Source organism: Macrosteles quadrilineatus, unplaced genomic scaffold (assembly GCF_028750875.1).
Source record: "Macrosteles quadrilineatus isolate MER2022 unplaced genomic scaffold, UCM_ALF_1.0 Scaffold_14__1_contigs__length_3811126, whole genome shotgun sequence".
Classification (NCBI taxonomy): Eukaryota; Metazoa; Arthropoda; class Insecta; order Hemiptera; family Cicadellidae; genus Macrosteles; species Macrosteles quadrilineatus.
This window is the reverse complement of record NW_026542607.1, coordinates 1,508,509-1,525,879: the sequence shown is the minus strand read 5'-3', so window position 1 is coordinate 1,525,879 and position 17,371 is coordinate 1,508,509. Positions and strand designations below refer to the sequence as shown.

The 17,371-nt window shown below is 36.4% G+C and overlaps 1 protein-coding gene across 1 annotated transcript; it reads right to left on the bottom strand.

Moving 5' to 3' along the window:
• Nucleotides 1-944: 944 nt before the first annotated feature.
• On the bottom strand, nt 945-16,838 carry LOC129005040 (uncharacterized). The gene is made up of 5 exons (XM_054433798.1): nt 16,562-16,838; nt 13,895-14,009; nt 9,832-9,875; nt 5,361-5,478; nt 945-4,486 (listed from the first exon to the last, which is right to left on the bottom strand). The coding sequence occupies exons 1-5, from the start codon at nt 16,714-16,716 to the stop codon at nt 4,424-4,426; spliced, it is 495 nt and encodes a 164-aa protein (XP_054289773.1). The 5' UTR covers nt 16,717-16,838; the 3' UTR covers nt 945-4,423.
• Nucleotides 16,839-17,371: the final 533 nt, after the last annotated feature.

Here is a 17,371-nt window from a genome sequence, read left to right as displayed (position 1 = left end):
TTTACAGATCTAATTTTCAAACATTTTCCACGAGCGGTTCCCTAGACCCCCTCAGTTCCTGGCGGGTATTCCACACTCCCTTCAAGCAGATGTCCGCTCTATTGCTAAACTCCTTAGAAAGGTTGAAAGACAAAGGTCAAAACTTGGTTGAAATATAAATTTAACTTTCCATGTAAACACTTGGTCTCTTTCCAGTTTTCACTAGGTATCAAGTTTGATAGTCATTAGTCATGTTTTCATAGCCTGATCTTTGTGAAAAGACTATTATTCTCTCAAAACCTAGTTAATAACCAGTGGCTTGTAAACAAACCAAACAAAAGAGTTAGTATGGTTGAATAAAACAAAACACTTGAAGGCTGTCCGACTGATAAACTTGTTGAAAGTAGTATACTAGTTCCTTATGTCTGTATTCAAGACTCTGTTAATCCGGGAGAAGAAGGGAGCCATGTCCCGATTTTTCCTTAACCTAAGGACCCTGGTTCTCAGTGCCAGTTTTTGTAGACATAGTAAATTTAACTTGAAATTATATAGTTTAGCCACGATAACTTTAATTTTCTAATATTGTAGCCAACAAGACAGTTTTTAATATAGATTTATATTATTAACAGCTGTATTATCTGCAATTAAAGCAACTAACTGTGATACCTTGTTCTGGGAAGGTATAACATGAACCACATAAGGAACAGTAGGCCTACCAAGAACAAAGCCTTGGGGTAGGCTAATCCTGATTCAATTTATTATGCATAATCTACAACTACATGGTACTAATTAATTTGAAATAAGAGTTAGGACAAATACGAACCAACATAGTCAAATTTTTACTGTTGATAACTAAAAAAAAATAGTTATCCAAAACTTTCTTTTGTTGGTTAAATGGAGTTTCACTGAAATTCTAAGATAAGAAATTAATCTAGGCAGTAGGGAACCAATGGAAAAAACACTGATGTATTAAAATTATTTTATTTTAAAAAGAACCAAATTTGTCAGTTATTCTGAGTACATGGTTGTTTATATATTGAGTGTTAGTAAAATCAAAATATCAAACACATACTTAGTTGAAGATGTTAGGTTATAACCCTACTACCGGTACCTAATTAATATTTACCAAAAACTACTTCTACAGTTACAATAATACCACGAGAATAAACTTTTTAATACAAAATAATATAAGCTCATTATCAATTATGTCAATTATTTAAGATGGGGATGCCACTAGGTGTGTATTTTAACAGAAATATGAGTGAAGGATGAGTGTTTGAAACATTGTGTCACAAAAAACTGTTAATACTCTACGCATTACAATTTTCACTTGAAGACACACAAGCAGCTTTGATAAACTAAGTGTTGCTGAAAAACAACATGAAGCTAAGCAACAGGTGCTTAAATGAACTCTTACACAGAGTGTTCCATAAGTAAACAGCCAAATTCCGGGAAATGATTCTATGAGTCAAACAAAAGAAAACGAGAAATAGACAGCCATTTTGAATTGGACCAAGTTATTCTATTCACATAGGTTATTCTACTTACATACCAAGTTTCATAAAGGTCAGTTTGAACAATCCAAAGTAGGGATGGACGGGTCCCGAAATTTCGGGAATTTTTCAGGAAAAAAAATTCCCGATTATCGGGACGGGATTACATTTGATTCGGGAATTTTTTGGGACAGGATTTATTTTAGTCCGATCGCCGGCGATTTTGCCGCTTTGCGAGTGCCGATGACGCCGCTATTACGAGCGATAGGTCCGCGAACGCAGGAGACGAAGTCGTTTCGACAATCACGCCGTGACCGCGAGTCATACCGACGATCACCACGTGACTGCGGAGTCATATCGACAATCACGACGTGACCGCACCGACGATCGCGCCGTGACCGTGAGTCATACCGACGATCACGCCGTGACCACAGAGTCATACCGACGATCACGCCGTGACCGGGAGTCAAACCGACAATCACGCCGTGACCGCGGAGTCACACCGACGATCACGCCGTGATCGCGAGTAATATCGACGATCACCCAGTGACCGCGGAGTCATACCGTTGATCAAGCCGTGACCGCGGAGTCATACCGACGATCACGACGTGACCGCAGAGTCATACCGACGATCGCGCCGTGACCATGAGTCATACCGACGAACATGCCGTGACCGCGAGTCATACCGACGATCACCCCGTGACCGCGGAGTCATACCGACAATCACGCCGTGACCGCGGAGTCATACCGACGATCGCGCCGTGACCTCGAGTCATACCGACGATCACCCCGTGACCGCGGAGTCATACCGACGATCACGATGTGACCGCGGAGTCATACCGACGATCACGACGTGACCGCGGAGTCATACCGACGATCGCGCGGTGACCGCTAGTCATACCAACGATCACCCCGTGACCGCCGTCATTTTGACGATCGCACCGTGACCGCGAGTCATTTCAACCGCGAGTCACAAGTTTCTATAGGTACCTGTAAATTGTTACCCATTTTTTTGGCTTTTATAGATCAGTGCCACAAACGGTAAAGATTGATTTTGTATGCCTTTTTTGGTAACTGCAATACTCAAGACTTTCTTTTTATGCAAAGAAAAAAATCCCGTGCCGTCCCGTCCCGAAAATCGGGAAGGAAATAAAAATCCCGTCCCGAACTAAAAATTCAATCCCGTCCATCCCTAATCCAAAGATAAAAATGTTGATTAAAAAAATACAAAATGGTGGACATCTAGTAAGTGATTATGGAGAAAAATGTTATTCTTGATTTTCTATTTATTTTGACCCATAGAAACATTTCACAGAATTTACTTACAAGATACTCACTCAGTATGTTAGGATCAAGTGTACTTTGCACATTATGATTAAGTTCCAAATAAATGCAGCAATACTATAAAAGTAAAGAATGTTAAGGCTTTAAATGCACACTCCCAACATGATTAATACCCTCCTGCAAAGTTGCCTGCAAGATTTTACATTGGTCGAAACAACTCAAAGGACACAGTGTCAAGTTTTAAAAGTAATTTGAATAAAATATTCTATTTTCATGTTTAAACAAGAAATTCAAAACAACAGAAATTCAAGAATTTACGTCTCAAAATAATAATATTTTATTATAATTGTGGTATGTAAAACAAAAATCTAATGCAGGATCCCATCAACAACACTCAGCTTTAAAAAGGCTTTCTTAAACTACTTGAAGTTTATCTTATCTAATATCCAACCATCTTATTTCCAATGAGTAGGACTAAACCCCTAACAAGTCGTGGAGTAAGAGTAATTAGCAGTGGCAGTCCCAGAGGTGCAGTGTCAGGCAGTCCAGAGATGGGAGGGACATATCCCCCCCCCCCAAATATTTTATATTTTATTGGCTAACATAAATACTAGCTTGAGCATATTTTAGGTTTTTTAGGCTTTACATTCCACATTTAACTCTCTTTTTTCTGGGGGATATTCCATACCCCCCGGTGGTCATCCCCCCTCCCCAAAATGAAATCCTGGGACCGCCACTGGTAATTAATATAAACTAATGTAAAACAAAACATTGGCTTAAAAATATTAAATATTTAACAATATTCAAAACAGAACATTTCTTTATCCTTGTTCCGTAAACTACACTACTCATCGATTCTGGACGTTGGGAAACAAAAACACAAACTACTCACAAAACTGAATCCGATACTGCTCATTTTAATAGTGGAAAGTATAGAGGGACCCTACTAACAAGCCACCCTTGATAACAAGTGTCATTTTTAAATACCTTTTATTTTACGTTACTCCTCATCTCACTGCAAACCTCAATAAGAAGTCAACCTTGACAATAAGTTTTATTTAATAATCCCCATTAATAATTAATAATCCCCACTTGTGTCAAAGTTCTACAGTATATTATATCCTGAATTACTCAGCTCAATTGATTGTACATTATTGTTTATAAATTTTACACTAATATTTAGGAATTATGAAAGCTTTGATTTTGTTCTACAAATTCCCTAAGGCGAGTAAGTTATAGTAAATTTAATACAGAAATAAGTTAACTTTTTGCTTGACACTTAAAAAAAAAAATTAGATATAGATGTTTATATGTAGATATTTATAGAGAGCGAAAAACATAGATGCAGCTTCACAAATGAGGGTTAGTTAAGAGAAAACCATAAACATGCACTCAAACCTTACAGTATAGATGTCAAAATAGGTTTGAACAGTTAATGTCAATATTTTATATCCCCATTTGCTTGGACCCAAAGTAATAACAGAAACCCAAACATAAAACTTACAGAATATTTTAGTTCATCAGCACGTGCTACTGCATAGTAGAACAAAATAATTCATAGAGAGCAGTTTTAAGGCAGTGTAGCTTAGGAGTCAGTTTTCTTCAGAGAAGGTCTTTGCCAAAATTCCATAATATCAGTTTTGTGCTTAATATCGACTTTCTATTCCTCACCAGCGGTGTTCTTTCATAGACCTAAGATACGTACAGCGTGGCATTGGACAGAAACCCATCTGAAAGAGAAAGACTTTGTTACTGATAATCAATTTAAGAGGTAAATGAACTGAAGTGAATGGTTAAAAGAGGCCTAAATGATACTGTTAACTAATGGATACTTAAGTAGACCTCCTATACATATGGACCAGCTTTTGCCAATGTTTTATTAAAAAAGTAATTTATAAAAAAGTAAAAAAGAGCCAGTCATAGAATGTGCTAGTGTCTAAAATCCTATTTCCTACCTTATTTTTTATTGCTGACCGAGTTGATGGGTCATAGCAGTTGCTGTAGCTAACAATAAGTCCATTGGTATGACTTGGTATTAAGGTTTGTGTAATCGACAGAAATTAGTAGTTTATATCAGCTCAGTCAGTAAATACACAATAAACTACGACAATTTTTATTAAAAACCTGGTGAAAACTTTAACATGGGGATGGAAAGTCTAGTTGTATCAAACCATCAAAGATTACAGTAAGAGTTGAAAATTAGAAAATAAATGTGAGTGAAACTTTATTACAGCTAAAGTTGAAATTCTCGCATTCTTAGAAACCTAAATTGAAGATTGGGAGGGCAATGTCACTATGTAGTGGTTGACATAATTACAGGGTGTTTGAAGTTTGACAAATGTCAGAAGAGAGTTTCAACCTCCCACAGGAGTTATGAGTCTTCCTCAAATTGTCGCTGGGTGTATATGCGTTAATCTGTTTACATTTATATATTTTCAGTTTTATATATTTTCTCCTTAAATGTTTTGATTGAACAAAAATGTTCATGCAATGAAATGTGACTCACTAAGCATTTAATTCATTAACTAATGTAATTGTTAATTACCACTTAAACCTATCCCCCCAAACACATTATACAACCTCAAGAATAATATGTCCAATTACCTTCAGGCAGTCTTTGTGAACTTCATGATCACAGTTGAGCTTAGCCAGTTCGTTTGAACCAACCTGAGTATTACAAGAATCACACTTTACTTCAGGAAGAGGCGAACTTGCGGTAGATCTGAAATAAGATGACGTTTGTAATTAAAAAATTGTGACAGCATCCAGTCACATGAGGAACAGACTTATTTTCCTTTTCTCCTCTTATTCATCTGCGGCGGAATGTGGTTGGATGAGTGTTAAGATACTTGGGCCCAAAATATCTTCCACCAACCACCGCTAACTCGCGCACATTTCCTGTTGCTGCTCGAACCATATTCAAGTAAACCTAAAAACCTAGTCAAAGTGCAAAATAATACCTCAGCTACATATCACAGCCAGCTTTTATGTTTTTTTAATACATCTGATTAATAAATAGTGAACAGATTTATCTATATAAATGGACTAATCTGATTTCATAAATGTATCTACAAGTAGCTAACATGAATTCAAATATTAACTATAATAAAATGGAAACTGGACCACGAGACCACGACCGGATTGGTATATATATTAATATTCTACATAATTAAATACCGTACTATCTCATTACAGTTTTATTCAATAGTACAGCATGGAATTGAATTTTGGGGGTTCGCCTCTGAAATTGAAAGTTTTTAAAATTCAAAAAAGTTATAAGAATTATGACTTTTTTACCATGGAAATCTTCATGCAAAAGTTTTTAATGAATTGAGTATTATGACTATTCAAAATTTGATTATTTACAAAACATTGTTAGCGGTGCATTCAAATTTTTATAACTACATTAGCGAAAACTTTGACCACATCTATAACACTAGATTTAAAAATAATTTCCAATATCCGAGACACCGACTGAAGCTTCTAGAAAAAACACCTAAATACATGGGGAAAAACTTTTTAACAAACTACCCTCAACTCTAAAAATTTTAATTAATAATAAATCTTTTAAATCAGACTTGCTGATTTTCTGATAAGTAAAACATATTACAGTACAGTGTTAATGATTATTACTTCATTGAAACTAACCAATCAATATGACTTTTATTTTGTACTAGCTGTTGTACCCGTGCTTTGCAACGGAAAGAGGATACAAAACAGAAACATTTTAATCTTTATCTCTTGCATATAATAGTTACACATCCGCCAACGCTTTTAGTAACAAAATTCAACTTTTATTGCCTTAATAGAAACGTTTAAGTTATGACTTTTAAACCTGGTAAGTAGTGGATACCACCATTTTGGTTTTGATTAATTTTAAATCTTGTGTAGGCTGATATGAGAAAAACTGACCAAATCTTCGAGTAAAACTTTGACATAGGTACATGATTTACCAGGTTTACCTTCATCTCCCTTAATTACACATCTTTTAATTTATTATTGACATTTTCAATTTCAATTTTGAAGTTGCAAAAATACTAATTATTAAATTTAAATATCTTTATGTTAAACACAGAGGATACGCGTCCGGTAACCAGACGTGGAGTAGGCATCAGGTAGTGACGTCACCGGGTTGTGGGGTCCCGGAACGCCATTACCACAACGATACGATGTTCGGCCAGCGTTGTTCGTGGTGTAGTGGATAGAGTGCTCGGAAACCCATCGGTTTCTTTAACTTTTTGTCACAGATTTTGCTTTGAATGTAATTTATTCTTAACTGAGCATCTTTTGTTAGAATATTTGGTATTTATAATTTTATGTTATGAAGAGAATCGAACCTTCATTTGATTTTTTTCATTATCAGCAAGTTTGGTTGGTTAGGTTAGGTTATGACAGTAACTGCCGGACGCCTAATCCACGTCCTGTTACCGGACGCGTATCCTCTGTGTATATTAAACAATATATTAAATTAAAATTGCAAACCATTTCATCTTCAGTTTTTTCACTCACAATAAATCATTAGCAAAACTAAGTCAGCTGTTATAAATTTTAGAAATATTGCTGTGCCTTATCAATACAGTCTGTTGAAATATTAAATAAACAATATCTATAGGTACTATAGAGAATTTCAAACAAATAATTTAGCATTAAAGACAGCAGACAAAACTAATATGATTATCAAAGCATCAAGGACTAAAAAATGTAATAGCAAATACAGTATATGTTTCATTGCATCTCTGATTCAACTATACAAAAATATCAACAAACAACTTAATATACAAACCAGTTCTTTTAATCAGTTCCATCGTCCATTGCATTTACATTTTCACACTTACCATTAAGAAAACATAGTAACAGATATTTCATTGATTTTAGAAACAAAAGAACACTGTGTACTGCTTAGTTTTATGATATTATCCTTGGTTTAATTTAATCAGTGGTGTGGCAAAACACAAATAATAAATGTATCATATAAAGTAAATGTGAACTGAAAGCTATGTTAAGATAAAATAAGAGTATTTTGTATTACCATTTGATAATTAAATATAGTTACACATATACAACAGATTTTAGAAAACAAAAATCAACGACAATTTAGTTATTGATGATATTCTTTAATTTAATTTAAGCATAGGTTTAGCAAAACACAATAACTTAATTTACCTAAATATACTTATAAAAAACAATGTGATGTGCAAGTTAATCTAACACATGTGAAGCAGTTAGAATTGATTTAAAGTAGCCTCCAAATTCATAAAACACATCCATACATTAATTGTAATTTTCATACTGTTTCCATGAAAACATACCAATAACATTATTTTCACCTAAGATTATTAACTTAAGACGCTTTAAAAATCCAAAGCAGAGCCGGAGTTGATACAGCAACGGTTATAAAATCTTTTTTTGTATAATCATTGACATAGTTTTAGAATAAATAATCCATGATAAAAGGTTAGGTTAAAATAAACCTACCTCATATTTATGGAAAATATTATATTTAATTTCTTTGTATCAGCTGTCTGAAATTGTGAAATATGCAGTTTAGCAGTTCTTCTTGTTTATATTTAAATGTCAAAGCAAATGTAAACAAACATTGTTAGTGTTCTCATCACAGCCATGGAGACCAATCAATATTTACTTTTAAAATTTTCACCTCAGAACTTTTAAAGTCAAAGGGGCAAAGCCTACGGTCAGTATCGAAATGTGAATAGTCCTATAATGGTCCTTGGTATTGTAGCTATATTTTTGTAAAATTTAAGCCCAGTTGGTTCAGTAGTTTTTGCACCTATTAGTAATACACATACAGACAGACACCATTAGATTTTTATATAATAGTATAGATGACATAAAAACTTATTTTTTTCTGTTATCGTTCAACAAATTTTGCCAACTTGTTTAAAAACATTGTTTAATGCATAAGACATATTGTTGTACATTAAGTAAAGTTAGTAATAATCTTGACAATGGCATATGTTTTTTAGCTGGGTTATGATTCAAAACGTTGATGTGACAATAAAGAATTATTTATTTATTTATTCGTCTGCTTGGACATGGACAATTATTACACATGGTTTGGAAAAGGGGGAATGAATTATTATATTGACATACAAATTAAAAGAAAAACATAAGGTGAAAATTGAATTATTTTATGGACAAATATCAGTGCAAATATACTGAATTGTTACAACTTCACTCATTCTTCCTCCTGTACAACTAACAACGCCGGAAAAATGAAAAACAATTTACCTCGCTCCACCCTGAATAAATGAGTTGAACTATTATATGGATATTCTCGACATTTTTATCCCTATACAATGAATGATTTCGTCATGGTAGCAGGAGGCCATGTGAAGGAAAATCAATGCTCCTGTCAAATACGAATTGCTTTGTGATTAAATATCTGTATTCTAAGGCGTTAACAACTATTGTCCATTGCCAGTTGACAAATGGGAATGAAGTAAATTAATTGGTAGCCTAGTAGAAATTTTATGCAAAGGGTGTTAAGAGTTTGGAGTTGATTGTAGACATTTGAAAAACGTTTTTCATGGTGTCTGCGGTAAGAGCACATTTTGAAACACGAACAATGGTAAGCCCTGGTGGTCTTAAAGACATCAGCTAAGTATCCTCACATTTAGTCACTATCTCGATGTAACTAAACTAACTCGATGTAACCTGCTCTTGGTCTTGATGTGTAAAATTTTCTGTCCCTGCAAACTTCTTAACCACATTGCAAACTTTCTGCGTCCAAATGTTTTTCTGATAACATATTTGTCAACTGGCATCAGATTCAATAGAAGTTGGCTTTCTTCCGAAAGGGTTTTGATCCACAGAACCCGATCTATGTTGGAAGCATTGATTTTCTATAACATTTTTTTTGCTACTATGACAATGACAATACTATTTGTCATATAGGAGAGGAAACCGGCTTGAATAGAAGTAAAATCAGCAAAGAAAATGAGGATGGTTTCAGACTTCAATTTGCTCACTTGACCTCATTTGGAGATCTTATATTACACAAAGTAACATTATAACATATAGTATGTTAAGTTTTTAACATAAATTATAAACTTACCGAGGGGTTTCAATCAATTTTTGGCAGAAAGGACAATAATTTTTCTGAAAATAAAATACAATATTTAACATTCTTTTCAACAATTACACATCTTTCAAAAACAACTGTAAATAATTATTTAACAATATTCAAGATTTTACTGTACTGCTATGCATTACCAATAATGTAAACAAATATAAGTAGAGTTTTGGTAAATATATTTTGAGTACCTTAGTACCTACTACACTCTGTATTCGAAAATAGCCCATTTACATACAGCTGGGATCTTAGAAAATCTTCAATTTACAGACACCAAAAACACATAGTGATCTACTGACTTTTCCTGACATAAACAATACTTTCGCTACACAAACAATACTTTGCCTGTCATTAACAAAGTTACAATCAGCTGAATTTTACACTAAAATTAACTAGCTGTTACCCACGGGCTCCACCCCGTTTTACTACATTAGTATTAACTAGGTGGCGTTCGCAGAGGCATCCACAAAATTGAGCGGAGTCATAAAGGGTTAATATTGTATTGTTTTTATCATACTGCAGTAAAAACAGTTGTTTTTAATGCATGCGTTGCGGGTCTAAAGTAGCATTTTTACTCTTTAGGGAGGAAAAATCGTTTTTAGCCTCTATGGAGTAAAAATCAGTTGTTGTCAACTCAGTTGTAAATTTCTATTGTAAACGATTGCATGTATCGAAATATGTATCGATTCGTGCTTCGTAATCATTTTAATCTACAGTCTCTTCCCATAGCGTTCTAGCATTGCAGATACATTAATCCAATCCCACACTCAACACTGCTCACCTTTACTACTTCCTTTACCACCCCCTACGTCGTGGACCTGTTTCCCTCTCTTCCCATTGCATTTTAGCATTGCATATAAATTAATGTGATTGCCAAAGATAGTTCCTACTCTCTGCACTGCAAGCCTTACTACTTCCTTCACCATTTCCTACGTCATATACCTGTTTCCTTCCCTTCTCATAGCATTTAAGTATTAGATACATTTATCTAACTGCCCAAACGGTTCCCCCACTCTGCACTGCCAGTCTTTACTACTTCCTTCAACACTTCCTACGTCGTGTGGCCTGTTTCCTTCCCTTCTCATAGCATTTTAGGATTAAAGATACATTAATCTAACTGCCACAGACGGTTCTCACACTACGCTCATACTTTACTACTTTCTAAGCCACTTCCTACATCGTGGACCCATTTTCATCACTTTCCATAGCAATTTTGTATTTTAGATACGTTAATCTAATTGCCACAAACATTCCCTACACTCCACACTGCTAGCCTTTACTACTTCTTTCACCATTTTCTATATCGTGGGGATGCTTCCATCCCTTCTCATAGCATTTCAGCATTGCAGATACATTAATCTAACTGCTACAAACGGTTTCCAGTTCCCACACTCCACACTGCTCACCTTACTACTTCCTTCACCTCTTCTTACGTCGCGGACCTGTTTCCCTCTCTTCCCATAGAATTTTAAGATTGTAGATACCTTAATCTAATCGTCATAAACAGTCCCCACTCTCCGAACAGCTCGCCTTGACTACTTCATTCACCACTTCCTACGTCTCGGACCTGTTTCCCTCCCTTCCCATAGCATTTTAGGATTCCAGATCCCTTAATCTAATCGTCATAAACAGTTCCCACACTCCGGACTGCTCGCATTACTACTTCCTCCACCACTTCCTACGTCACGGACCTGTTTCCCTACCTTTCCATAGCGTTTAGGATTGCAGATACCTTAAAAATCTAATCGTCATTCGTCATAAAAAGTTCCCACACTCCGGACTGCTCGCCTCTACTACTTCCTTCACCACTTCCTACGTCATGGACCTGTTTACCTCCCTTCCCTTAGCATTATTGGATTGCAAATACCTTAATCTATTGGTCATAAACAGATCCCACACTCAGAAGAACTCACCTTTACTACTTCCTTCACCCCTTTCCTACGTCACGGACCTGTTTCCCACCCATAGCATTTTCGGATTGCAGATACCTTAATCTAATCGTCATAAACATTTCCCACATTCCAGACTGCTCACCTTGACTACTTCCTTCACCACTTCCTAAGTCTCGTACCTGTTTCCCTCCCTTCCCATAGCATTTTAGGATTGCAGATACCTTAATCTAATCGTCACAAACAGTTCCCACAGTCCGGACTGCTTGCCTTTACTACTTCCTTCACCACTTCCTACGTCACGGACCTGTTCCCTCCCTTCCCATAGCATCATATGATTGCAAATACCTTAATCTAATGGTCATAAACAGATCCCATACCCCAAACAGCTCGCCTTTACTACTTCTTTCACCACTTCCTACGTCGCGGACCTGTTTTCCTCCCTTCCCATAACATTTTAGGAATGCATATACCTAAATCTAATCGTCATAAACAGTTTCCACACTCCAGACTGCTCACCTTTCTTCACCACTTCCTACGTCACGGACCTCAAGCTAGTGTCGTCTTTTGATTATATTTATGATCCATACCGTTTCTGTTCTAGTATATTCTGTGGAATCATGCTATCAGCTACTTCTTTATCTACTGCATTCAAAAGTTAACAGCTGATCATATGTCTTTGTTTATGTGTCAAATACTGCTTCCATAAGGTTTACATTGAAACTTTGAGACCCAGTGGGGCTAATTCCTGAGAGACATGTTTAACGCCATATTGATGTTAGCACTCACCGATATGGTCTTTATCACCATGCAAAATTTGAAAACGATTGATTCAGCCGTCTAGGAGGAGTTTGCGTATTACGAAATGCACAAGAGTCGACATATAAGAGCGGAGCGAGCGGGTTAAGTTAAGATGAAATAAACAAAACAGAATACAGTAATGGTAATACAAACAAATAATAACAGCTGAGGTATTTTTAACATTAGGTAAATGGAAAGTTCCCTTCGGAAAGCAATTACAACCTTATAGGGCAATTTATGAAATAATGGATAATTTTGCACAAGGTTTCTCGTCATGACGAACATTTTAAGTATATGGTTTATGGGGGTGTGACTTGTAGTTTTCTCAAAAGTTCATGGGTACTTTTGGCTTTATATATAGATTGTACAGCCAATTGTGTTTAGATTTAAAAATTGAATAGATTAGGAATTATAAGATATTTTTTTAAATGTGATGAAGTTGTTTTTTTCATCGCGATAAAAAGTATCGTTCAATACTCGTCACAAAAATTTCATTTCAGGGTTCGATAGTGTTTCCCTCCGAAATGGGTCACTTTTGTGACTAGTATTGAAATATTATTTACATTTCAAGATTGAAATATAGGCCTACAATATGTTGGTTGAAGAGAAGTAATTGCATTGTTTTATTAAAACTTAAAACGTTTGCCTCACTACACAGTAAGCAGCTGGCTTCTGTTCTCTTTGTAAATCAGAAATTCGTATCCAGAAAGAGTTTGATCAAATCAGTTGAAGTTTGCTCAAGTCAGCTGGAGTGTGGTAAAATTAGCTCCTTCATAAAAACATACTATCAGTTTATTCAATGGGCTCTTATTCTAAACAAAGCTAGGTTTTAATATTAGACATGTTTGGGCAGAGACGTTGCACTTTCACTACCACGGGAAAGGTTTTAAATCATTACTTTTCCTAAAGATGAGTTGAAATATTAACGGGTTATTTTAATTTATTTATGTGTTGAGCTTATCTTACACTCTAAATTTGTGGCTGGTTGAGTGACAAAAAGTATTGTATGCAACTCACCTGGAAAGGTGTTACGCTAGGTAATCAAAAGGAAATCAGGTGCGAGGATTGCTTTGTACTGTAACCACCATGCTTGTACTGTAAACAGCCACGGTCTTGTAGCAATTAAATCACAGAGTTAGACCTAATTTGATATTACTGTACTACGCAGTTTAAATTTAGGTTTACCAAACCTAACATACAAGCTTTGAACATTTGGGCTTAAATTAATACCATGTATTTCAGGACAAACTGGCACATGGTACATAAAGGCCTCCTCTAACAGACCCTTAAAGATTTCAAGTGACAATCTCAGCCTTTTTAAAAACAAACTTTAGTAACGACATAGTTAGGCTTACCCCAGCAATACAGCGACTGTGGAATATATGTCCACAGCTCAGTCTGTCAATGTTTTCTTTAGCCAATGGTCCTCTACAAGAGCCGCATACGGCTTGTTTCTGCACAGGGGGAGACCTGAAAAATGTAAATAAACATTTAATTTACAAAAAATGTAAGCACTACCATATTAATTGGTAACAATGAGCTACTTCCATTCGCTCCCATGTATAATAAATTACAAGAATATTAACTTAAATATTTTTTGCCGCTGAATCACATTCATAAAAATACAAATATTTTAAGGGTTGATTGTAAAATAGGTAAGGTGTTTTTAGTGAATTTCTCTAATAGGGAAGAAGCTACAGTAAAACCAAGATTGTCCGGGGTGATGCTTGTACCTCAGAAAAAAGGCATTTTTCATCAGGCGAAGGAGCGAGCTGGAAACCGGAAGTTTGAAGTTAGCATAGCTATTTATTATTGTCTATAACTTTATTTTTTAAAGAACTAACAAAAATATGTCAGAACCTTTGAGAACTAACGAAGGAGTAACAATTTAGTATATAGATAAATGTATATTCTCTAGATTAAGGTGCACGCTGGAAATGCTTTTAATGTGAACTTGGCATAACAACTCGTTATATCTTATAGCTTGGTAATTTTCGAGGACTAACAAAATAAGACATTTTGGCCTGCAGTGGTAGGCCTACATAAAAAGTACCTATACTAGCACACATGATAAAGATTTTTCAGAGGCTTTTATGACAAGCTCAAACTTCTTATGTAGAATTCATTATTGTATCTCCAGCGGTCCTGTAGTTATCGTAATCGTCTCCCACGGCTGTGAAGACAAAGTAATTATTGTTTCCCGCGGTTCCGGCAAAATGTTAATCATTCCCGCAGTTGTGTGGCGATCATCATCGTCTTCCGCAATCGCGGAAAAATTCTTGCTGTTGTTTCCTGCATTCATGTGAACATTATCATCGTCTTCTGTGATCGCGGCAATATTCTGATCATTCCTCGCGGCTCTGTAGATATCATCATCGTCTCCTGCCATTGCGGAAAATGCTGATAATCCCTCGCGGCCGTGTGTTGATATGTTGTCGACTCCCGCGGTCACGGAAACAACACTGTTGTCATTCGCGATGGCAGTAAATTGAAAACTCCAGGTGGATATACAAAATTCACGCATAATTCCCAGTTAAAAAACTCAAGCATAATTCTCGGATTCCCGGTTTTCCCCGTCAGTGGACACCCTGTAGGCCCTATATATATTGCAAAGGGGCGCTACTATTAGTTGTGTCTAGGGCGCTGACGGTGTCAAAAACGGGCCTGAGCTGAGGTTGCCTGTTTTCCTTAAAATGTACCAGACAGTTGTATATTAATTGCCTGTAAACAGTCATCACTCCTAAGTCACGGAACATTGACCTACAGTGTTCATGCCTTGCGCTGGACGCTGGACGATATGGCTCTTATAGCATATCCTTTTGAGTTTTTAGAATGCTTCTCGTCTCCGAAGCGTGCCCCCAGACAATGACACCGTAGCTCATTAGGCTCTGGAAGAGGCCATACAGTAATAACTTAGGCTAATTCTAAGTTGGAATCAGTGACTAAGTTTTTTAGATTCCTTAGGCCTAGAAGGAAAACCGTTCTGGAAAGTTTGGCATCTAACTCACCTACCATGTGTTTCCCATGTCAACTTGCCATCCAGCCAAAAACAGAGTAGTTTCATAGGTTGTTGTTGTAGATTCTGATGTTTTAGACTGCATATCAGTTCCTGGGTTTTGTCATTATTTATTTTTAGCTTACCATTAGGGAAACAGGCTTTAGCTTCGTCAAGGATTTTGAGTGTTCCAATTTGCAGTTGGTCGGTACTACTTTGTGATGAGGTTAGTGTCATCGGCAAAGAACATAAGTTAAAGTTCTTCCCTCAGTCCCCAGGTCATTAATAAAAATTAGGAAGAGCACAGGTCCAAGAACAGATCCCTGTGGGACCCCTAGGCTGACATTCAGGTCACTGGAGAGAGCTCTTCAGCTCAGATTTTCATATTATTTGGGACCTCCAAAAGATATTAAAACACTTGCCAGCTTTAGACGATTTTTTGGGACAATTTGCCTGGTCTACTAGGCTACCTACAGTAGAGTCCCTCTTATCCGTACTCCTCGGGACCGGGGCCAGTCCGGATAACCGTTTTTCCAGTTAAACCGACATCCCCAAAAACTCGTTATAACGGACCGTTTAAATGCATACTGTATACAGTATATGACTTAAATTTAGGAGAGCATTGTATTTCGACACACGTGATCATTGGTCTCAATGTTTCCCACGAGAACAGTTGTTTCAGTACCCCTCACTTCCTGCAGTTGATCTGCTCCGGTTAAACCGATGTGCTGATAAAAATTGTCCAGTTAAAGAGATGTCATTTCTGCCGAGTGTAGTCTGGTTAAACCGATGTCCGGTTAAAAGGTCCGGATAAGAGGGGAGTATACTGTACCTGAAATGGGTACACCTCTAGCCTAGGACCTAACTTAACTTAAAAGTTAGGATAGGTATTGAAATTAGCTAAGTTGCATAGGCTACTACATCAATGGAACTGGGATTTAAGCTTGGCCTAAACGTCATGTAGCCTAGGCCTGGCATACAAAAAAACAGAATGGATAGGCACCCTAAGTTAGAGATAGTTAATTACCTTGGATCACGATGCAGATACTCTTTTCGATTTTGTCCATAAAAATCATATTGTCTTTCTTTGCGGCTCTCCCTCTCCTTAAATGCTTCATAAAGAGCAACCCCAACAGCAAAAACAATTCCCACAACTCCAGCAATCAAATAGTTGCCAGCCATGGTTTGGTTACTTTACTTTACTATTACTATGTATTACTTTACTACTAGGATAGTGAGTGATAGAATCAATGTAGTATTATTGTTTTATTTACTAAAGAACAAAGACTGGGCTCAATGAAAACCTCTTTGGCCAGCAAAGCCGAGCAGCCGAGCCGAAGCCATAGAGAATAATATAGATATTAGAGTGTCGGTCGGCCGGTCGGGTCGGGACGGGACGAGACTCGGGACAATGGGAATTGGGCGGTAAGGGAAGGGAATGGACAATGAATCGGAACCGGGTACAGTTTCTTAACTGGGCTATGCTAATATCGCTTGAAACTATCGAATTGAAAATATTGATTAATAATCAATATTTTTAATTATATTTACTATAAAATTAAACTATCATAACCTAACCTAACCAACCAAACTTGCTGATGGTGAAAAAATCGCATGAATGTTTACTAATCGAATCGATAGTTTCAATCGATATTAGCATAGCCCAGTTAAGAAACTGTACCCGAACCCAGGGCTAGACCCGAACCAGTAACATGAGTAACATCGATATTAGTATCGATAGTAATATCGGCCTTTAATCATCGATGTTAAAAGAATATCGAAGTCAAAATATCGACATTTTATTTTAAGTACTGTATCGCGACCATTGCACCTGTCG

Excerpts from the sequence above, each read along its gene's own strand:
- LOC129005040 (XM_054433798.1), bottom strand. The coding sequence starts at position 16,716 with ATGGCTGGCAACTATTTGATTGCTGGAGTTGTGGGAATTGTTTTTGCT. Across the intron at positions 14,010-16,561 it reads TATCTGCATCGTGATCCAAG|GTCTCCCCCTGTGCAGAAAC; the intron begins GTAATTAACTAT and ends TACATTTTTCAG. Across the intron at positions 5,479-9,831 it reads AAATTGATTGAAACCCCTCG|ATCTACCGCAAGTTCGCCTC; the intron begins GTAAGTTTATAA and ends ATCTTATTTCAG.